Source organism: Pseudophryne corroboree, chromosome 1 (assembly GCF_028390025.1).
Source record: "Pseudophryne corroboree isolate aPseCor3 chromosome 1, aPseCor3.hap2, whole genome shotgun sequence".
Taxonomy (NCBI): domain Eukaryota; kingdom Metazoa; phylum Chordata; class Amphibia; order Anura; family Myobatrachidae; genus Pseudophryne; species Pseudophryne corroboree.
Genome location: NC_086444.1, coordinates 255,995,912 through 256,020,254, shown reverse-complemented (window position 1 = coordinate 256,020,254; position 24,343 = coordinate 255,995,912). Strand labels below are relative to the sequence as shown.

The 24,343-nt window shown below is 44.7% G+C and overlaps 1 protein-coding gene across 4 annotated transcripts in view; it reads left to right on the top strand.

Moving 5' to 3' along the window:
• CEP120 (centrosomal protein 120) overlaps positions 1–24,343 on the top strand; it is a 254,609-nt gene that overhangs the window by 166,436 nt on the left and 63,830 nt on the right. For all 4 annotated transcript variants that reach the window (XM_063964221.1, XM_063964219.1, XM_063964220.1 and 1 more), the window contains exons 17-18: positions 5,066–5,188; positions 11,555–11,653. In XM_063964221.1, coding sequence (XP_063820291.1) covers positions 5,066–5,188; positions 11,555–11,653 — 222 coding nt within the window. The remainder of the gene's footprint in view (positions 1–5,065; positions 5,189–11,554; positions 11,654–24,343) is intronic.

The following is a 24,343-nucleotide window of genomic DNA, read 5'->3' as shown; positions in this document are numbered from 1 at the left end:
CTTCTGAAAGAATATTGACAGGGCCGAAATCTGCACCTTAATGGAGCCGAACTTTAGGCCCATATCCACTCCTGTCTGCAGAAAGTGGAGAAAACGGCCCAGGTGGAAATCTTCCGTAGGAGCATTCTTGGTTTCACATCAAGATACATATTTCCTCCAGATATGGTGATAATGTTTCGCCGTCACCTCCTTCCTAGCTCTTATCAGAGTAGGGATGACTTCCCCCGGAATACCTTTCCTAGCTAGGATTTGGCGTTCAACCGCCATGCCGTCAAATGTAACCGCGGTAAGTCTTGGAACACGCAGGGCCCCTGCTGCAACAGGTCCTCCCTGGGAGGAAGAGGCCACGGATCTTCTGTGAGCATTTCCTGAAGATCTGAATACCAGGCCCTTCGAGGCCAATCCGGAACAATGAGTATTGTCTGGACTCTTTTTCGTCTTATGATTCTCAGTATTTTTAAGATGAGTGGAAGAGGAGGGAATACATAGACCGACGGAAACACCCAGGGTGTCACCAGGGCGTCTACCGCTACAGCCTGATGGTCCCTTGACCTGGAACAATACCTCCGAAGTTTCTTGTTGAGGCGCGACGCCATCATGTCTGTTTGAGGAAGCCCCCAACGACTTGTTATCTCTGCAAAAACTTCTTTATGAAGACCCCACTCTCCTGGATGGAGATAGTGTCTGCTGAGGAAGTCTGCTTCCCAGTTGTCCACTCCCGGAATGAAGACTGCTGACAGCGCGCTTACGTGATTTTCCGCCCAGCGAAGAATCCTGGTGGCTTCCGCCATTGCCACTCTGCTCCTTGTCCCGCCTTGGCGGTTTACATGAGCCACTGCTGTGACGTTGTCCGATTGAATCAGAACAGGTAGGTCGCGAAGAAGAGTCTCCGCTTGTCGTAGGCCGTTGTATATGGCCCTTAATTCCAGCACGTTGATGTGTAGACAAGCCTCCTGGCTTGACCACAGTCCCTGAAAATTTCTTCCTTGTTTGACTGCTCCCCATCCTCGGAGGCTCTCGTCCGTGGTTACCAAAACCCAGTCTTGAATGCTGAACCTGCGACCCTCTAGAAGGTGAGCACTCTGCAGCCACCACAGGAGAGACACCCTGACCCTGGGGGACAGGCTTATTTTCTGATGTATTTGTAGATGGGACCCCGACCACTTGTCCAGAAGGTCCCACTGAAATGTCCTCGCATGGAACCTGCCGAAGGGGATGGCCTCGTAGGCCGCCACCATCTTTCCCAGTACTCTAGTGCATTGATGAACTGACACTCTTTTTGGCTTTAACAGGTCTCTGACCATGCTGTGGAGTTTCTGGGCTTTTTCCGTTGGGAGAAAAACCCTCTTCTTTTCCGTGTCCAGAATCATGCCTAAAAATGATAGCCGAGTCGTTGGAATCAACTGCGACTTTGGCAGATTTAGGATCCAGCCGTGTTGCTGCAGCACTCTCAGGGAGAGTGACACGCTTTTCAGCAACAGATCACTCGATCTCGCTTTTATCAGGAGATCGTCCAAGTATGGGATAATTGTGACTTCTTGCCTGCGTAGGAGCACCATCATTTCCGCCATTACCTTGGTGAAAATCCTCGGGGCCGTGGACAGCCCAAACGGCAACGTCTGAAACTGGTAATGACAGTCCTGTACAGCAAATCTCAGGTACGCCTGATGAGGAGGATAAAAGGGGACATGAAGGTATGCATCCTTTATGTCTAGTGATACCATAAAATCCCCCCCCTTCCAGGCTGGAGATCACTGCCCGGAGAGATTCCATCTTGAATTTGAACCTTTTTAGATACAGGTTTAGGGATTTTAGATTCAGAATGGGTCTGACAGAGCCATCCGGTTTCGGGACCACAAATAGAGTTGAATAGTACCCTTTCCCCTGTTGTATTAGGGGAACCTTGATAATCACCTGCTCTCGACACAGCTTTTGTATTGCGGCTAAAACTATTGCCCTCTCTGGGGGAGAAGCTGGCAAAGCCGACTTGAAAAATCGGCGAGGGGGCACTTCTTCGAATTCCAGTTTGTAGCCTTGGGATACAATTTCTATCGCCCAAGGATCCAAATCTGACAGAACCCAGACCTGGCTGAAGAGTCGAAGACGTGCCCCGACCGGCGAGGAAACCCGCAGTGGAGCCCCAGCGTCATGCGGTGGATTTTGTAGAAGCCGGGGAGGACTTCTGTTCCTGGGAACCAGCCGTAGCAGGCATTCTTTTCCCTCTACCCTTACCTCTGGCGAGGAAGGAAGAGCCCCGACCTCTTCTGGACTTATGCGACCGAAAGGACTGCATCTGATATTGAGGTGTTTTCTTTTGCTGTGGGGAAACATAAGGCAAAAAAGAAGATTTCCTTGCGGTAGCTGTGGAAACCAGGTTCGCGAGGCCCTCCCCAAATAAAACCTCACCCTTGTAAGGCAAAGTTTCCATATGTCTCTTTGAATCGGCATCACCCGTCCATTGGTGGGTCCATAGGGCTCGCCTAGCAGAAATTGCCATGGCATTGGCTCTTGAACCCAACAGTCCAACGTCTCTCGCAGCATCTCTCATATATAACGCTGCGTCTTTAATATGACCCAAGGTCTATAAAATGCTATCCTTATCTAGGGTTTCAATGTCAGATGACAAGTTATCTGCCCATGCTGCTATTGTGCTACATACCCATGCCGACGCTACTGCCGGTCTGAGCAAGGCACCCATATGTGTATAAATTGATTTTAAGGTAGTCTCCTGTCTGCGATCAGCAAGATCCTTGAGGGCTGCCGTGTATGGAGACGGTAGCGCCACCTTTTTGGACAAGCGCGTTAAAGCCTTGTCCACCCTGGGCGAGGATTCCCACCGTAACCTGTCCTGTGCGGGGAAAGGATACGCCCTAAGAATTCTCTTGGGAATTTGCAGTTTCTTGTCCGGAGTTTCCCAAGCTTTTTCAAATAAAGCATTCAGCTCATGAGATGGGGGAAAGGTTACCTCAGGTTTCTTCTCCTTAAACATGCATACCCTCGTGTCAGGCACCGAGGGGTCCTCTGTGATATGCAAAACATCTTTTATTGCAATAGTCATATAATGAATACTTTTGGGCACCCTTGGGTGTAACCTCGCATCATCGTAGTCGACACTGGAGTCTGAATCCGCATCGGTATCAGTGTCTGCTACCTGGGACAAGGGACGTTTATGAGAGCCCGAAGGTCATTGTGACACAGTCAAAGCCATAGATTGACTCCCTGCTTTTTCTCTGGACTCTGCGTTGTCCAATCTTTTATGTAATAAAGACACATTTGCATTTAAAACATTCCACATATCCAACCAATCGGGTGTCGGCGTTGCCGACGTAGACGCCACAATCATCTGCTCCACCTCCTCCTTAGACGAGCCTTCCGCTTCAGACATGTCGACACACACGTACTGACACCCCCACACACACTGGGATATACAATTAAGGGGACAGCCCCCCAATAAGGCCCTTTGGAGAGACAGGGAGAAAGTATGCCAGCACACACCCAGCTCCACTGAACACTGGAATAAAATCCCAGACTGTACAGCGCTCTTTTATAGAATAAATAATACACTCACTGCGCCAATTAAATGTGCCCCCCCCCTCTTTTTTGCCCTCTGTACTTGCTCAGCAGGGGAGAGTCTGAGGAGCAGCTTCTCTGCAGCTTGCTGTGGAGAAAAATGGCGCTAGTTAGTGCTGGAGGATCAAGCTCCGCCCCCTCAACGGCGGGCTTCGGTGCCGCTCAAATTCTTTATACTGGCGGGGGTTTTTCAATATACTGCCTCCGCAGTATCTAATATATTAGCCAGTGTCCCTTGAGGTTAATATTGCTGCCCAGGGCGCCCCCCTGCTTCCTGCACCCGTACAGTGCCTTCTGTGTGTGTGGAAGCAATGGCGCGCAGCGTTACCGCTGAGCGCGGTACCTCAGTGAAGATCTGAAGTCTTCTGCCGCCTGTGAAGTCTTCTTTCTTCTTATACTCACCCGGCTTCTATCTTCCGGCTCTGTGAGGAGGACGGCGGCGCGGCTCCGGGACGAACAGCGAGGACGACACCTGTGTTCCGACCCTCTGGAGCTAATGGTGTCCAGTAGCCTAAGAAGCAGAGCCTATCATTTAAGTAGGTCTGCTTCTCTCCCCTCAGTCCCACGATGCAGGGAGCCTGTTGCCAGCAATGCTCCCTGAAAATAAAAAACCTAACAACAAATATTTTCAGAGAAACTTAGTAGAGCTCCCCTGCAGTGCATCCAGTCTCCTCTGGGCACAGGATCTAACTGAGGTCTGGAGGAGGGGCATAGAGGGAGGAGCCAGTGCACACCCATCTAAAGTCTTTAGAGTGCCCATGTCTCCTGCGGAGCCCGTCTATACCCCATGGTCCTTACGGAGTCCCCAGCATCCTCTAGGACGTAAGAGAAATCAATACTACAATTTTCGAAAAAACACTTGAAATTGAAATAGAATCTTGAATTCTTTAGTCATTTAATAAATGTACAGTAGCTCTAGAAACCTTTCCCTAACACAGACCGTCTTTGTGTGTAGATAGCAGATGGATACTACTGTCCTACCAAGACCCGCCTTCTACTCAGCTGTTTTTTGTTTATTATGTTTTTTATTTGTTTTTTCTTCAATGGACCAAAATTTCCTAAATCATCACCTGGGACTTGGCCAAATTTTGGCCGACTCCATAACGTGTTTCAAAGATATTGCATTGTAGGCGAAGCCCTAGAACTATAGTGTGATAAAACAGAGTCCAGGCTGTCAGAGTTAATACGATTTATGGAGGGCAGTTTCTATGTATTATCTCATGTCTGTGTTTTTCTTGTGTCACTAGGAAATAAATAACTTTTTCACATTTTGTTTCCTAAGTAAGAGTATTTTTCAGTCTTTCTTTCCTTGTCTATTCTGCATATCTGGAAACAGCCATAACTCATGGTGTCAGTGCTATTTCCATATCTGTTTAATGTCTATTGATGTGTAGGGTTCATGGGCTGAGTACAGACATGTTCTGTGTTCTAACTTCCTTTTGAAATAATCTGGATTTGCTTTTTTTAACTATTTTTTTAATGTGTTTATATTTAGCTTCAAGAAGCAGAACATAAATGTAAAGCACTGGACAAGGAGTTCCAACAGTATAAGGAGCAGCAGAGCAGTAAACCAGAAATCCGATTACAGTCTGAGATCAATCTTCTCACTTTAGAAAAGGTGACCGACTTGCCAATCGCGTGATTTGACCAGTGGATTTGTAATTTTTGTTGCTTTAAATAAATTAAAAATAAATAAATAATTACATACATACATACATACATACATACATACATACATACATACATACATACATACATACATACATACATATAAAAAATTTTAAAGGGAAAGTGGAATAACTGCAATATTTATTGAGTATTTTAATAGATGATCTAGTCTGGAATTAGTGTAGTTCATTTGCATAAAAAGTCTAACTTATCATGAAATTATCTTTAAAATATATTTTTATAATGGACTTTTTGTTTAAAAACGGACGGATCGCCTAATCACGCTGGGAGTGCACGTGTGCGCCTCAGTCATCAAAGATAAAGGAGGCTCCATCTGCATGGGAAAACTGACAGGGGTGTAGTAATATGTTATACCCTGCACTGAAAGATCCAAATGAAGCACAACTTGCTCATGGAGGAGCCGTAGTAGGCCAGTCGGTGGCTGCACGCAGTCTGTGGTACATGAGCCGAGGTGCCGGTAATGTCCCTGCTAGATGATCTACTGATACCTGGGCATGCAAAATGCTGTGCACTCTCAGAGACGTTAACTTCCCATGTTACCCCACATGCAGTGGTCCCAGTAGGGCAGGATGATAGATACAGTACATCTGGTGGGCTCAGGCTGCTGCTAAACCGTAATCTAGCTGCACAGCCTTCCATTCTCTCCTAGCGAATGGCTGCGTTAAGTGGTGACACATGCCACAGTGGTGCGGAGCCGCCATCTCACCTCCACTTACTTAGTCTTTGTGCCTATTGTGACTTTTCCCGTGTGCTGCTGATGTGTGTTTGGGGCGGGCATTCCTGTCTATCTGGGCTCGGATCTGCAATCCTGCAGCCCCATTCCTGTGGCGTCCCTGACTATATTTAAGACCCAGAATACAGTGCTGTAGTACAGTTGTGCTTTTTCTTAAATTAACAGATAACGAAATGGAGCAAATAAAATTGTGCCTCTAGTTACAGGGTATAATAGCATAAATTGTAACCTCTATTCACACAGTGATTCTGCTGTCATGACAGTCATGTTTAAATCTCTGCTTGCTGTAAATCACAATATTAACAGGCAAAATTCTGTTTTAAGGTAGGTTATAAGTGTAAGAGACATTTCTGTCTGAAGCAGCCCACTGTCTGAAGCAATGTTTCAAGTCTGCCATTAGAACATGTTTTCACCCTGATAACCTCCCTCGAAGAACAATGATTAAGTGGGGCATTCCCAAAAGAGTCTGGTTCCCAGAATTATTTTGTAGATGGATTTCAGCCTTCATTTCTTACTTAAGATCATAATGACTCTGTATACAATTTCCTTTCAAATTAAAATCACACAGTGACCACTGTATTTTATTAATTGCTCCATTTCAGGTCACCAACAAGAAAAGCACAACTACTTTTAGGATAGTCAGATTGTAGAGTGACTATTTTTTCTTTTTTTTTTGTCTTACAAATATAAACCTCCTCCCATACAGGAGGATTTTCTTGACAAGGCTGTAGAATTCTCTGAATGTGCAGTATATTTAAATAAAATTAAAAAAATAAAACCAAGAATACCTTTTGTGATCTGTAATTCACCGGATGCATTATGTTACTGGACACCAGTCTTAAAAATAGCATGAGCTTATTTTATGCAGTGAAGCGAAAGCAGATTTTGAGCTGAAATTATCTGCATTTTCAGTGCATGCTCTTGCATCGTGTCCATGGAAAGAAATGTGTATTTTCACCCATTTTACAATGTTGCAGACAACTGTGTCTATACCGCCCCTACCTGCGTGCTTAGTTTCATAGTCGTCATTACCCATGTGCCCTTACCACCAGCCCCTATCCTTGGTGAAAGAGATCCATCTGGAATTTTGCGTATTTACAAATATGCACAATTCTTAAGGGTGGCATATGTTTAATGGATAAGAGGACGTGCAGTACACACAGGCCCCTGGGCCCACACAGCCCCCATTACCCATGAATTACACTTGCTTGTCCGCACAGCGCTGTAGAAATCAGAGAATGTGGCATTGGAGTCATTTTCCCAGAGATCTGTTCATAAGTAGTACGGAAACCACTAGGAAAAGGTTATTGGCGCCATTTTCCTGGAGACTTGCATATGTGCAGTAGATTCCATAAGGAGACTGCACACAAGCCACCTACTCTCTTGAACCACCTTCAGCAATTCTGCATAACAAATCAGATGCTGTCAATCATTTTATAAAAGGCAATAGAGAAATGATAGACAGCATCTGATTGGTTGCTATGGGCAACATCACCAATTCTCTGTTTTAGAAGCTTCAGTAAATTTACCCCTTAGTCACAAGTGGAGATGCACCTGAGATGCCTGTGAAAACACCCAAAGATATGCACCACAAACAGGCTTGCATTCAGCTGTGCATCAGGATGTTTCATTGGAAAAAAAAATTATCTCTGCTTAGCACCCACCAGGTTGCTAGTGACGTGTATACGTTGTTCCAGTGATCAGAAATAAGGGTAATGGAAGATGTGATTGTGCAATACTACTGTGTTAGTAATCCTACAAGGCACCTGCGTGATCTTAAGTAGAAAGCATCTTCTTTAAGCAATATAAGACATATCTGTAATTGTGTAATTTTTTTTTTCTTGAATAAAATCAGTAGGGTGTCAATTATGCTGGCCATACACTTGGTTGATATCATGTGCGAATACACAATAGCTATCATTCAACCCATTGCATGCACATCGTTAATGGGAGCGCATACATTGCGATGCATGGCACCGCGGTTTGCACATCACATCAGCTGTTCATATGTGCGGCACATATGATCAGCTGATCCCGGCCCCCAGCAATTGCGGAGGTACGATAGATTGTACTGTACAATCTTTTGCATCCCCGGCGGCTGGCAGGGGGGGGATCATTAGTATGACTCGCATCTAATGTATGGCAAGCATTAGGATTTTGTTTCTAATCCTTCTCTCTAGCTTACCTCCCTCTGAACTCCTAGTAGATAATGTAACAGTAGACTAGTAGGGACTGCTTTCCAATGCTGACTGCTGCAAATAATAAAAGTGGACATGGATGAGTAGTTGCTGTAACATGTGTTTTGGTTATTTTTAACTAATGGAAGTGTCAGCTGAAAGGCATCCTGATTTTTTTTTTTTTTTTTTTTGTTTCTTATGCAGTTTGCTCTTTAATTTTGCAACACTATTACGCACATTTATCTTTTCAGAAATGTAAGTACTTGGGTAATTCACTTTCTGTGCTCCAGTTACATTTCTTTTCAACGACTGAATAGACTTTGTAGTTTGTTAAATAATTTGTCCACTTAAAGTAATTTTTGCTGAGTTGAGTTTAAACGTAGAAACATGGAATTTGACGGCAGATAAGAACCACTTGCCCCGTCTAGTCTGCCCCTTAATTATCCTTTAGGTAACCTCAACCCTATTTGATCTTTAGTTCTTTCTAAGGATATTATTAGGCCTATCCCAACCATGTTGAAATTGCTTTACTATCTTAGCCTCTACCGCCTCTGACGGGAGGCTATTTCACTAACCCACTACCCTTTCTGTGAAGTCTTTTTTCCTTTTATTTCCCCTGTCGAAGTTCTATCGAGTTTAACCAATTACTCAAAATTTCTCTAAAATCTTCCAAGATTGGTTGGGGCTTCTTAACTGTCCATGAAGTGAAGTCCCAAGATATGATGCCATAACTTAATATACAAATGGCATTACATTTAACACAGACCATAGATTGGTTAGCAGCCTGTCACTCAAATAAAAGTAAAACCATAAGTGAGGACTACAGGTGTACAGTTTAGTTGTTAAACAGTTCATCAGAAGTACTTTTTGTGGTTGGTGTATTTTAAGATGTACTTTAATTATAGACACCCTGCATATAAATTTAATCATGTTCCTATTAATAAAGTTCACCTATTACAAACAGTCTACAGCAGGCATGTCCAAACTGCAGCCCTCCAGCTGTTGTGAAACTACATATCCCAGCATGCCCTGACACAGTGTTGCTGTCCGAGAATGCTGAAGCTGTGTCGGGGCATGCTGGGATGTATAGTTTCTCAACAGCTGGAGGGCCGCAGTTTGGACATGCCTGGTCTACAGTAAAAATGAATTATCGGAATGTTGCCAAATTTTCAGAACGTCTTCACAAGGCCATGGGAATGAAATTCATGGCAATAATTTCTGGTGATTTTTTTTATTTTATTTTTGGCTGTGGGTATATCTGAAAGAGCAGGCCTATCATGACAACATAGTCATTTTGGCAGATCTTAAAGAAAGCATATTGCGTCACGTGCTAAACATTTTCAGCAAGACCTTGCATTTTGCGTTCAACAGTTGAACATGCTGTTCTGAGATTTGAGATGGTAGCATATAATGATGGTCAAAATGTTGAACATGTTTCGAATTGGCTGTACCCAAATCGCCACTGTACTGCATTGTAATGGTCTGAATATTTTATATATATTATACACACATATTTACATATTTTCTTTTATTTCCCCCCCCCCATGGCCTCATTCAGACGTACTGAACATTTGGTGACATTCCGACAGGCTGTTTTTGATGTAGACTGCAGTAATAGGTGAACTTTTATTGTAGACAATAAAAATTGCTCATTGACATCTACATTGCAGGAAGCACTGAAGATTTGTAAATGAGCGCAAAGTTGGGGGAAGGGGGTGGAGGGGGGGTTACTATTCTGTGAGATGACTAATTTGTGTTCTGGAGCACAATGTGTCTGCCACCCACATCGCTGATGTTTGCTTCTCACCCTATAGAGATGCGCAGGAAAATGTGCAATGTTGGGCTACCATAATATATAATAATGTACGCATCCGCACATTATGTGTAATTGCCCCTGTCTGGCACACACTTCCAGCATTACAGTAACTAGGTAAACAACCAGTAGAACCTTCAATCATAGAAAGTATTAAAGTTTAAATTGTTTGAAGTCCTATTTAGTAGTATGACTTAATCTATCATTTAACAGCTTTCAGTATAAACTTAGTTTTATAACTTGTCATTCAGAAACTAAAGTTATTGAACTGTTTATATTTTATTTTTTTAAGAATACACAAACAACCATTGATTTTTAACAGTTGTGTATTGATATTAACTAGTCAGTGCAGCAACAGCAGAGGGTTCATAGGTTTGGAGCGGAGTTAAATATATTTATTTATTTTGGATCTTATTTAGCTTTGAAATTACATGTTCAAGAAGGGCTGACATTTGTGTTTCTTTAAACTTGCTATCGTTTTGTTAAAATAAAGAGTAAAACTTTGTTGGAGTGTTTTAGCCAACTTGTTTCTCTGTTTGAGACTGAGAAAGTACATTCCTAAAACAAAGCCAGTTTGGCTTGTTTTCAGTTATAACAGATCAGCTATGGCAAGTAAAAATAAGCATTTTGATTCAGTCTGTGTACTCCCCCTTTCTATACAAACACCCCTCTCCCCCCATCCAAATGCTTAAAGTGGGAAATTGAAAATGCATAGCTAGCCTTATCAGCTCAGCTGTACAGACATAAAGTACAGCATCACAGAGTGGGTCCATCCATCCATAAACCAATGTGGGATGCAGAGCAGCCTTGCTCTGCAATGTGCTGTCTGTATCTATCTTTACACTGTTGCACCTGTTTCTGAGGACACTTGCGCTGATCATTTGCAGCAATAAAAGACTTGTGAGAGAAGTGAGTTTTTGCGTCTTATTATGAGTAGATATAGAATAGAAGGACTTGTGTAGACTCTGCATTCTATGCAGAATATACATAAATACAACATTGTGTCTGATTCTGTGTATACATTGAAAATTTTTTTTTACAGGACAAGCTATTAACAGTCACGCGTGTTCATGTGATAGGTAACATGGAATCCAACTTCTGTTGAATTCGGGTCTGATGTGAACGGTTAAACATGTTCTGTAAACACTGCATAGAACGGATAGACGGTGGTAATCTGGCTATTCATTGAATTGCTTTCTGCACCATCTCAGAACATTTTTTTTTTTTTTATAACAGAAGCACAAAAATATAGACAAATAAGCTAAATAGTGTTCACACTTTAACTAAATGTATTCTCATTCTATCCAATACTTGCCAACCCTCACGGAAAGTCCAGGAGCCTTTTTTTTTTCCTGGAGAAATGGGAGGACGGAGATGTGTCTCTCTCTTCTTGGTGAATAATGACAACTTACCCAACCCCCTGTATTTGATGCTGTGTTTTGCTGCATTGTGTTTCAGATGGTGGTGATGGGAGCAAGTGATGAAGTAATTAAGGGAGTGCTCCACCCGTACAATAATATTAGTAAGTGTATTCAATTTTGTAATTTTTTATTTTATTTTGTAATTTAATAGGTTGAACTTGAAAGGAAATTGGAATCTGCAACAAAGTCTAAGCTACACTATAAGCAACAATGGGGGAGAGCCTTAAAAGAGCTTGCAAGGATAAAACAGGTAAGGGTTTGCTTTTCTGGTATGAATAGTAGTTCGTATGATGTTTGAACAGAAGTGGTAATGCTGAGATTGATGTACTGATGAAGAAACACGGGCACACACCTAGTGGATGACTCCTGTAGCATTACAGAAATTGCCTCCCTGTCCAAGCTTTTACAGCAACCAAATTAGATAAATACAAAGATAACAGCTTAGGATGAGCTGTGTGGTTGTTGAACTTATTTAAAAATGTATAAGTCCATTTCTAAAAATTTCTTAAGGTGTACAATATAGAGCGAGCGACTCGGATCTTCCCGCCTTGCTCGGTTAACCCGAGCGCGCCCGAACGTCGTCATGACGCTGTCGGATTCTCGCGAGACTCGGATTCTATATAAGGAGCCGCGCGTCGCCGCCATTTTCACACGTGCATTGAGATTGATAGGGAGAGGACGTGGCTGGCGTCCTCTCCATTTAGATTAGATTTAGAAGAGAGAGAGAGAGAGAGATTGCTGTGATACTGTAGATTAGAAGAGAGTGCAGAGTGCAGACAGAGTTTAGTGACTGACGACCACAGTGACCAGTGACCACCAGAGACAGTGCAGTTGTTTGTTTTATTTAATATATCCGTTCTCTGCCTGAAAAAAACGATACACAGTCACACAGTGACTCAGTCTGTGTGCACTGCTCAGCCCAGTGTGCTGCACATCAATGTATTGTATATAAAGCTTATAATTGTGGGGGAGACTGGGGAGCACTGCAGGTTGTTATAGCAGGAGCCAGGAGTACATGATAAATAATATTATATTAAAATTAAACAGTGCACACTTTTGCTGCAGGAGTGCCACTGCCAGTGTGACTAGTGGTGACCAGTGCCTGACCACCAGTATATTAGTAGTATTGTATACTATCTCTTTATCAACCAGTCTATATTAGCAGCAGACACAGTACAGTGCGGTAGTTCACGGCTGTGGCTACCTCTGTGTCGGCACTCGGCAGGCAGTCCGTCCATCCATAATTGTATTATAATATATACCACCTAACCGTGGTTTTTTTTCCGTTCTTTATACCGTCGTCATACTAGTTGTTACGAGTATACTACTATCTCTTTATCAACCAGTGTACAGTGCGGTAGTTCACGGCTGTGGCTACCTCTGTGTCGGAACTCGGCAGGCAGTCCGTCCATCCATAATTGTATTATAATATATACCACCTAACCGTGGTTTTTTTTTCGTTCTTTATACCGTCGTCATACTAGTTGTTACGAGTATACTACTATCTCTTTATCAACCAGTGTACAGTGCGGTAGTTCACGGCTGTGGCTACCTCTGTGTCGGCACTCGGCAGGCAGTCCGTCCAACCATAATTGTATTATATACCACCTAACCGTGTTTTTTTTTTCATTCTTTATACCGTTGTCATACTAGTTGTTACGAGTATACTACTATCTCTTTATCAACCAGTGTACAGTGCGGTAGTTCACGGCTGTGGCTACCTCTGTGTCGGCACTCGGCAGGCAGTCCGTCCAACCATAATTGTATTATATACCACCTAACCGTGGTTTTTTTTTCATTCTTTATACCGTCGTCATACTAGTTGTTACGAGTATACTACTATCTCTTTATCAACCAGTGTACAGTGCGGTAGTTCACGGCTGTGGCTACCTCTGTGTCGGCACTCGGCAGCCCGTCCATAATTGTATATACCAGTGACCTAACCGTGGTTTTTTTTTCTTTCTTTATACATACATACTAGTTACGAGTATACTATCTCTTTATCAACCAGTCTATATATTAGCAGCAGACACAGTACAGTGCGGTAGTTCACGGCTGTGGCTACCTCTGTGTCGGCACTCGGCAGCCCGTCCATAATTGTATATACCACCTAACCGTGGTTTTTTTTTCTTTCTTTATACATACATACTAGTTACGAGTATACTATCTCTTTATCAACCAGTCTATATATTAGCAGCAGACACAGTACAGTGCGGTAGTTCACGGCTGTGGCTACCTCTGTGTCGGCACTCCGCAGCCCGTCCATAATTGTATATACCAGTGACCTAACCGTGGTTTTTTTTTCTTTCTTTATACATACATACTAGTTACGAGTATACTATCTCTTTATCAACCAGTCTATATATTAGCAGCAGACACAGTACAGTGCGGTAGTTCACGGCTGTGGCTACCTCTGTGTCGGCACTCGGCAGCCCGTCCATAATTGTATATACCAGTGACCTAACCGTGGTTTTTTTTTCTTTCTTTATACATACATACTAGTTACGAGTATACTATCTCTTTATCAACCAGTCTATATATTAGCAGCAGACACAGTACAGTGCGGTAGTTCACGGCTGTGGCTACCTCTGTGTCGGCACTCGGCAGCCCGTCCATAATTGTATATACCAGTGACCTAACCGTGGTTTTTTTTTCTTTCTTTATACATACATACTAGTTACGAGTATACTATCTCTTTATCAACCAGTCTATATATTAGCAGCAGACACAGTACAGTGCGGTAGTTCACGGCTGTGGCTACCTCTGTGTCGGCACTCGGCAGCCCGTCCATAATTGTATATACCAGTGACCTAACCGTGGTTTTTTTTTCTTTCTTTATACATACATACTAGTTACGAGTATACTATCTCTTTATCAACCAGTCTATATATTAGCAGCAGACACAGTACAGTGCGGTAGTTCACGGCTGTGGCTACCTCTGTGTCGGCACTCGGCAGCCCGTCCATAATTGTATACTAGTATCCAATCCATCCATCTGCATTGTTTACCTGAGGTGCCTTTTAGTTGTGCCTATTAAAATATGGAGAACAAAAATGTTGAGGTTCCAAAATTAGGGAAAGATCAAGATCCACTTCCACCTCGTGCTGAAGCTGCTGCCACTAGTCATGGCCGAGACGATGAAATGCCAGCAACGTCGTCTGCCAAGGCCGATGCCCAATGGCATAGTACAGAGCATGTCAAAACCAAAACACCAAATATCAGTAAAAAAAGGACTCCAAAACCTAAAATAAAATTGTCGGAGGAGAAGCGTAAACTTGCCAATATGCCATTTACCACACGGAGTGGCAAGGAACGGCTGAGGCCCTGGCCTATGTTCATGGCTAGTGGTTCAGCTTCACATGAGGATGGAAGCACTCAGCCTCTCGCTAGAAAACTGAAAAGACTCAAGCTGGCAAAAGCACCGCAAAGAACTGTGCGTTCTTTGAAATCCCAAATCCACAAGGAGAGTCCAATTGTGTCGGTTGCGATGCCTGACCTTCCCAACACTGGACGTGAAGAGCATGCGCCTTCCACCATTTGCACGCCCCCTGCAAGTGCTGGAAGGAGCACCCGCAGTCCAGTTCCTGATAGTCAGATTGAAGATGTCAGTGTTGAAGTACACCAGGATGAGGAGGATATGGGTGTTGCTGGCGCTGGGGAGGAAATTGACCAGGAGGATTCTGATGGTGAGGTGGTTTGTTTAAGTCAGGCACCCGGGGAGACACCTGTTGTCCGTGGGAGGAATATGGCCGTTGACATGCCAGGTGAAAATACCAAAAAAATCAGCTCTTCGGTGTGGAGGTATTTCACCAGAAATGCGGACAACAGGTGTCAAGCCGTGTGTTCCCTTTGTCAAGCTGTAATAAGTAGGGGTAAGGACGTTAACCACCTCGGAACATCCTCCCTTATACGTCACCTGCAGCGCATTCATAATAAGTCAGTGACAAGTTCAAAAACTTTGGGTGACAGCGGAAGCAGTCCACTGACCAGTAAATCCCTTCCTCTTGTAACCAAGCTCACGCAAACCACCCCACCAACTCCCTCAGTGTCAATGTCCTCCTTCCCCAGGAATGCCAATAGTCCTGCAGGCCATGTCACTGGCAAGTCTGACGAGTCCTCTCCTGCCTGGGATTCCTCCGATGCATCCTTGCGTGTAACGCCTACTGCTGCTGGCGCTGCTGTTGTTGCCGCTGGGAGTCGATGGTCATCCCAGAGGGGAAGTCGTAAGCCCACTTGTACTACTTCCAGTAAGCAATTGACTGTTCAACAGTCCTTTGCGAGGAAGATGAAATATCACAGCAGTCATCCTACTGCAAAGCGGATAACTGAGTCCTTGACAACTATGTTGGTGTTAGACGTGCGTCCGGTATCCGCCGTTAGTTCACAGGGAACTAGACAATTTATTGAGGCAGTGTGCCCCCGTTACCAAATACCATCTAGGTTCCACTTCTCTAGGCAGGCGATACCGAGAATGTACACGGACGTCAGAAAAAGACTCACCAGTGTCCTAAAAAATGCAGTTGTACCCAATGTCCACTTAACCACGGACATGTGGACAAGTGGAGCAGGGCAGGGTCAGGACTATATGACTGTGACAGCCCACTGGGTAGATGTATGGACTCCCGCCGCAAGAACAGCAGCGGCGGCACCAGTAGCAGCATCTCGCAAACGCCAACTCTTTCCTAGGCAGGCTACGCTTTGTATCACCGCTTTCCAGAATACGCACACAGCTGAAAACCTCTTACGGCAACTGAGGAAGATCATCGCGGAATGGCTTACCCCAATTGGACTCTCCTGTGGATTTGTGGCATCGGACAACGCCAGCAATATTGTGTGTGCATTAAATATGGGCAAATTCCAGCACGTCCCATGTTTTGCACATACCTTGAATTTGGTGGTGCAGAATTTTTTTAAAAACGACAGGGGCGTGCAAGAGATGCTGTCGGTGGCCAGAAAAATTGCGGGACACTTTCGGCGTACAGGCACCACGTACAGAAGACTGGAGCACCACCAAAAACTACTGAACCTGCCCTGCCATCATCTGAAGCAAGAAGTGGTAACGAGGTGGAATTCAACCCTCTATATGCTTCAGAGGTTGGAGGAGCAGCAAAAGGCCATTCAAGCCTATACAATTGAGCACGATATAGGAGATGGAATGCACCTGTCTCAAGTGCAGTGGAGAATGATTTCAACGTTGTGCAAGGTTCTGATGCCCTTTGAACTTGCCACACGTGAAGTCAGTTCAGACACTGCCAGCCTGAGTCAGGTCATTCCCCTCATCAGGCTTTTGCAGAAGAAGCTGGAGGCATTGAAGAAGGAGCTAAAAGGGAGCGATTCCGCTAGGCATGTGGGACTTGTGGATGCAGCCCTTAATTCGCTTAACAAGGATTCACGGGTGGTCAATCTGTTGAAATCAGAGCACTACATTTTGGCCACCGTGCTCGATCCTAGATTTAAAGCCTACCTTGGATCTCTCTTTCCGGCAGACACAGGTCTGCTGGGGTTGAAAGACCTGCTGGTGACAAAATTGTCAAGTCAAGCGGAACGCGACCTGTCAACATCTCCTCCTTCACATTCTCCCGCAACTGGGGGTGCGAGGAAAAGGCTCAGAATTCCGAGCCCACCCGCTGGCGGTGATGCAGGGCAGTCTGGAGCGACTGCTGATGCTGACATCTGGTCCGGACTGAAGGACCTGACAACGATTACGGACATGTCGTCTACTGTCACTGCATATGATTCTCTCAACATTGATAGAATGGTGGAGGATTATATGAGTGACCGCATCCAAGTAGGCACGTCACACAGTCCGTACTTATACTGGCAGGAAAAAGAGGCAATTTGGAGGCCCTTGCACAAACTGGCTTTATTCTACCTAAGTTGCCCTCCCACAAGTGTGTACTCCGAAAGAGTGTTTAGTGCCGCCGCTCACCTTGTCAGCAATCGGCGTACGAGGTTACATCCAGAAAATGTGGAGAAGATGATGTTCATTAAAATGAATTATAATCAATTCCTCCGCGGAGACATTGACCAGCAGCAATTGCCTCCACAAAGTACACAGGGAGCTGAGATGGTGGATTCCAGTGGGGACGAATTGATAATCTGTGAGGAGGGGGATGTACACGGTGATATATCGGAGGGTGAAGATGAGGTGGACATCTTGCCTCTGTAGAGCCAGTTTGTGCAAGGAGAGATTAATTGCTTCTTTTTTGGGGGGGGTCCAAACCAACCCGTCATATCAGTCACAGTCGTGTGGCAGACCCTGTCACTGAAATGATGGGTTGGTTAAAGTGTGCATGTCCTGTTTTGTTTATACAACATAAGGGTGGGTGGGAGGGCCCAAGGATAATTCCATCTTGCACCTCTTTTTTCTTTTCTTTTTCTTTGCATCATGTGCTGATTGGGGAGGGTTTTTTGGAAGGGACATCCTGCGTGACACTGCAGTGCCACTCCTAAATGGGCCCGGTGTTTGTGTCGGCCACTAGGGTCGCTAATCTTACTCACACAGTCAGCTACCTCATTGCGCCTCTTTTTTTCTTTGCGTCATGTGCTGTTTGGGGAGGGTTTTTTGGAAGGGACATCCTGCGTGACACTGCAGTGCCACTCCTAGATGGGCCCGGTGTTTGTGTCGGCCACTAGGGTCGCTAATCTTACTCACACAGCTACCTCATTGCGCCTCTTTTTTTCTTTGCGTCATGTGCTGTTTGGGGAGGGTTTTTTGGAAGGGACATCCTGCGTGACACTGCAGTGCCACTCCTAGATGGGCCCGGTGTTTGTGTCGGCCACTAGGGTCGCTAATCTTACTCACACAGCTACCTCATTGCGCCTCTTTTTTTCTTTGCGTCATGTGCTGTTTGGGGAGGGTTTTTTGGAAGGGACATCCTGCGTGACACTGCAGTGCCACTCCTAGATGGGCCCGGTGTTTGTGTCGGCCACTAGGGTCGCTAATCTTACTCACACAGTCAGCTACCTCATTGCGCCTCTTTTTTTCTTTGCGTCATGTGCTGTTTGGGGAGGGTTTTTTGGAAGGGCCATCCTGCGTGACACTGCAGTGCCACTCCTAGATGGGCCCGGTGTTTGTGTCGGCCACTAGGGTCGCTAATCTTACTCACACAGTCAGCTACCTCATTGCGCCTCTTTTTTTCTTTGCGTCATGTGCTGTTTGGGGAGGGTTTTTTGGAAGGGCCATCCTGCGTGACACTGCAGTGCCACTCCTAGATGGGCCCGGTGTTTGTGTCGGCCACTAGGGTCGCTAATCTTACTCACACAGCTACCTCATTGCGCCTCTTTTTTTCTTTGCGTCATGTGCTGTTTGGGGAGGGTTTTTTGGAAGGGACATCCTGCGTGACACTGCAGTGCCACTCCTAGATGGGCCCGGTGTTTGTGTCGGCCACTAGGGTCGCTTATCTTACTCACACAGCGACCTCGGTGCAAATTTTAGGACTAAAAATAATATTGTGAGGTATTCAGAATAGACTGAAAATGAGTGTAAATTATGGTTTTTGAGGTTAATAATACTTTGGGATCAAAATGACCCCCAAATTCTATGATTTAAGCTGTTTTTTAGTGTTTTTGGAAAAAAACACCCGAATCCAAAACACACCCGAATCCGACAAAAATAATTCGGTGAGGTTTTGCCAAAACGCGTTCGAACCCAAAACACGGCCGCGGAACCGAACCCAAAACCAAAACACAAAACCCGAAAAATTTCAGGCGCTCATCTCTAGTACAATATTGGACAGCTATAATAGACTACTATGTATATGTCCTGTGAGAGATCCCACCCAAAACTGGATTAATGGGCAGATTTTAAAATCATGAAATAAACCAGTTCCGAAATGACAATGGAATGTCATCTGTGGTTGTAACAAATATGGATGTGTCACTTTATAGTAGACCTCTTATTATAGTAAAACAAAAAAGGGTGAGAAAAAAAAATCTTGGATGTTAATCAGATAGATAGCAGAAAATAATATCTGGCGGAATTATATAAATCTATAGCCTTTTAATATTGCACTTTGTTTAAATTCTCTGACTGAGGATTCCACTAGGTTACAGCCCTGCTTCATGTAAATGGGAATCCATTAGGGCCGGACTGGCCATCTGGCACTTCTGGCAAATGCCAGAAGGGCTGATGGCCACGTGGGCCGGTCCAGCGCTCACTGATACACGCTGCCGCTCAGTCCGGCGGCAGCGTGTCTCAGCTGTCAGGAGAGGAGAGCGCCCGCCAGCGCGGCTGTGTCTGGCGCGGCGGCGTATAGCGGACTTCAAACCAGCCGCCGGTTCGTGAGCCAATCAGAAGCCGCCGGTCCGCGAGCTCTGATTGGCTCACGAACCGGCAGCTGGTTTGAACGAAGTCCGCTATACGCCGCCGCGCCAGACACAGCCCCGCAGGCGGGCGCTCTCCTCTCCTGACTCACCCGCCCTCACAGCCGGAGCCCGGAGGAGAAGCAGCAGCAGCAGTGCAGCAGCGGTAAGCAGCTGCAGCACTGGCTGCTGTGGGGGCAATTGTATATCTGGCACTGTGGGGGCAATTGGCTGGCACTGTGGGGGGCATTTGTATACCTGGTACTGTGGGGGCAATTGTTTACCTGGCACTGTGGGGGCATTTGTATACCTGTCAGGTATACAATTGCCCCCACAGTGTCAGATCCACAATTGCCCCCACAGTGTCGGGTATTACCTGACACTGTGGGGGCAATTGTGGATCTGACACTGTGGGTGCAATTGTAGATCTGGCACTGTGGGGGCATTTGTATACCTGGCACTGTGGGGGCATTTGTGGATCTGTCACTGTGGGGGCATTTGTATACCTGGCACTGTGGGGGCATTTGTATACCTGGCACTGTGGGGGCATTTGTATACCTGGCACTGTGGGGGCAATTGTGGATCTGGCACTGCACTATTGGGGGCATATAATGTAAGTTTCGGCTCATACCGGGTGCTATAATGTAAATTTCGGCTCATACCGGGTGCTATAATGTAAATTTCGGCTCATACCGGGTGCTATAATGTGAATTTTGGCTCATACTGTGTGGTATAATGTGAAAGAGGCACCAGTACTAGATAGTATAAGGGGTCCTACTATTGTGGTGCATAATGCGTATAAGGGGTGTATGGTGTGGTAAACTACACTGAAGACCACGCCCCCTTTTGAGTGGCCACGCCCCCTTTTCCGGAGCGCGCGCTTAATTATAAACTTCACATTTCCATACCCCCACTTAAAAATTTCCACTTCAACCACTGGTTGTGTGTATTTTAATAGAGAATGATGTACGCTTGTATGTTGTTAGAATATTAATTATATTTGTAAGAGCATAGACTAATAAGTGGGAGGAGTCAGGAATAGTAAGGGGAGGAGTCACAGAGGTGGGCCTGTGTGCTTCAAAAATGCCAGGGCCTATTTTTAGTCCCAGTCCGGCCCTGGAATCCATTATAATATTTTGACACATAAGCAGCAGAAAATATATGTACAGTATTATGTATTTTACCATAGTTTTTGCTACTCCACCACCTCCTAACTTGTACCTTATTTTTAGCATAGGTCATTGATAGTCTTTATTTTATGTAAAGTTACATATATCTCACATCACCAAAAATAATAATAATTATTTTATTTCTATAGCGCTTTTCTCCCACATGGCTCAAAATCGCTTTACAACATCAAAAACATAGCACAGAGTTTGTGTTACAGAAAAGAAGAAAACCAAATAACAATGCACATAATGGGTGCAATAAATGTAATGCAGGGTTGGTGTAGCCATTTTGGTTAATATCTTCATGGATTATATATCCCACCCCTAAAAGTTACCAGGCGAGGCAGCCATTTTGGGCGCGTTACATAGGTTAACCTGAGTGGAATAGTCAACTCTAAAAGAGATGGAAAAGTTGCAGCGTGCTAAAGCTAGACATCAGGGCCCTTACATAACCATCAGATCCATATATTTTTCATCCCATCGAGGGGCGCATTAGGCAAGGCGGACATTTTGGGTGCACTAGAAAGGTCACAATGTGTGAGATAGGCCATACTAGGAACTAAGGCATATACGGGAAAGTCGAAACGTGGGTAATATGATATGCATTACTTGCACACCAGTCTGTATGGTAAACGTTGCAGAACCATGTTTGTCCAGGAACCAGTGTCTGTATGGTGAGAAATCACACAACTATGTCTGCCCTGGTGTCTCTGTGTTAAAGTCACTTAACAGCGTTTCTGGCACGATTTGAGTGTGTCCAGCACCTCACTTGGGAGCTCAGCCAGAGGAGTTGATCCAGGGGACCACAGGCATGAGCGGGAACTCCGAAACAGGCACAGCCAGATTGAATCATGGGCATGGTGGGAGCAGCACAATGGTCAGTGTCAGAGAGCAGAGCCCACATGGGCCATAAAAGGGAAATTTTCTGCCCTGTGCTGGCCCTGCCCCCTGAGCATATGACATCACATCAGAGAGGTGGAACTTCCTGGACCAGACACAAGAGGAGTGGGGCTGGTCTACAGGCTACAGGGTCTGTCCAGGAGCATCCTCTGGACACTCTGGGGAACTTTGCAGCGTCCCTACAGGCTGTATACGGCTTGTCAAGAAGTTTTTTAGAGACACATCCAGCTATAGTTCTCATGCTATACCCATTTCTCTACACCTATTAATTCCATTTTTTTTTAAATGGTTCATGGTGACTGTAGCAGAGTTGGTTCATGCAACAATTTTTGTTCGATCTACACCTTTTAGTAATAATAATTTTATTTATATAGCGCTCTTTTTCCAACCGGACTCAATGTGCTTTACAAACATCAAAAACAATGCACATAATAAAGAAGATTTAAGTAATGCAGCAATAGATAAACCACACAGACCACATAAAAGAAAACCTTAAGCACACAGAAAGCATAATCCATGATTGGTGTAGACATTTTGGGTAATAACTTCCAAGGGTTGTGTATTCCACCCTCACAAGGTACCAGGTGCGGCAGCCATGTTGGGCGCACAGCATAGGATTACCCAGGGTGGAGTAGTCTACCTCTAGAAGAGATGACACAAAATGGGGGTGATTTCAGAGTCCTAAAGGTCAGAGTAGGGTCCCAAAAAAAACACTAGGTCTGTATTTTTCATCCCATCCACAAGCGTATCAGATGAGGCAGCCATGTTGTGCGCACTTCAAAGGTTACACTGTGGGAGGTGAGCCATACAAGGACCCAGTGCATATATGGGAAAACAGACACCTGTGTAGTAGTATGATGTACCCTGTATGTAGGGCACAATGGCAGGGTGTGCAATCAGTGGAGGTACACATTACAGGAAAAACACAGTGTGGGGGGAATGGAAAAAAAAAACGGGGGGAAAAAAGCATTTGCATGTAACCAGTGGCAGAACGAGAACTGGGATAACATTGCTTTGATAAAATCATAGTACGGGTGGGTATGAGAAACTCAAGTCCGATGGAGATGTCCCCCCTGAGCCTGGTCCTGGTGCTCTCCCGCCACAGCTCCTTGCTCATCTTGAGGATTAGGCCCAGGGGCAGACTTGATGTTCTCAGCCGGAGAGGTGGTAAGCCTGGTCCTGGAGATCTCATGGTAGAGGTGAGGAGGGGCCACATAATGATCCTGAGTTTTGTGGTTGCAACGCTGTTCTTCTGTTTTATTGTTGGTTTGTTTGCCTTCTGTTTTCCTTCGGTTTAACACAGGTATAACACTGCCATTGATATTAGCTGCCACTTTATAACTAGTCACTTCATATACTAGGCACTGCAGTGTCCTAAAGGACTGGCGCCCTGACCTATAATGGCAAAGGTGTCTAATGTTGTCCACTGGCTCATCATCCAATCAGCCCTTACAGTGCAAGACCATGGTAAACGACCAAAACTTCATGGAAGAAATGTGCTGGGCAATAACCATAGTGTTTAATAATTGTATTCTACATTTTTAAGCTTGCCAAAAGGCTGGTATACGTGATCCCGCCGCCTCTGAGCTACAACATATCTAGAGTGAAAAGAGACCAGGATTTTGGATAGCAACCTCTTTCCCTCTTTTTATTTATTTTACTGGCAAGAAAAGAACATGCAATTTAACTTACTAAATAAACAATAGCGGCTATAAACTGTACAGTGTAGCATTTCCCTTAGGCTAGTGGCACACAGAAGCAGACCCCATGGAACCCTTTTTTTCATAGTGTTTGTCTGCACATGACTGAAAGCTCCCGGGTGACTCAAACCTCCCTTTATGAAATGAATTTCAAAGGGACACTGTTTAAAATGGAACTAACCACACTCAGACAGGCAAGGTCCTAAGATACACAACTGTAGTTTTATATCTACATTGTTAGAAATCCTGGCACTCTTTGTGTGTGCTACATGCTTTATGCCAGTTAAAAAAAGGCTTTGTTAAAACAGTGCATTATAGGTGTGACCTCATACACCTGGTCTGAATACGCCATGCGGCACAAGTGAGCCGCCAGGTCCCTTGTGATTCTGCTTGCACCGCATGTCTTTTTATGTGTTGATTACAATGCGACTAAGATGCACCAGGAGACTGCACTGCTTAGTTTTGTAAATCTGTGTGTGACTGAGTCTGTATATGAAGCACAACAGTGGTTGGCCTTAAAATAAAAAACTGCGGTCACTGCTACGTGTACAGATTCAGACTTTGTCACACACAGATACAGAGATAAGTGACGCTTATCATGAATCAGTGCAGTCTCAGGTGCGTCTGTCACATCACATTGCGATTTAAGCTGCACCAGGCAAAAATATATAAAAGACTCTTGGCGCAAGCAGAATTGCACAGGACCTCGCATGCTGAAAGGGATGTTTGCCGTGACTGCAGCAATTGTGTATGTGGACACATCTGTGTGTTAAGAATAACAGTCTTGGAAACTAGTCATTTGTTACACCTAAGTACTGTACAGACCTTTCCACTATATTAAAACTAATACAAATTAGATGTTGAAAT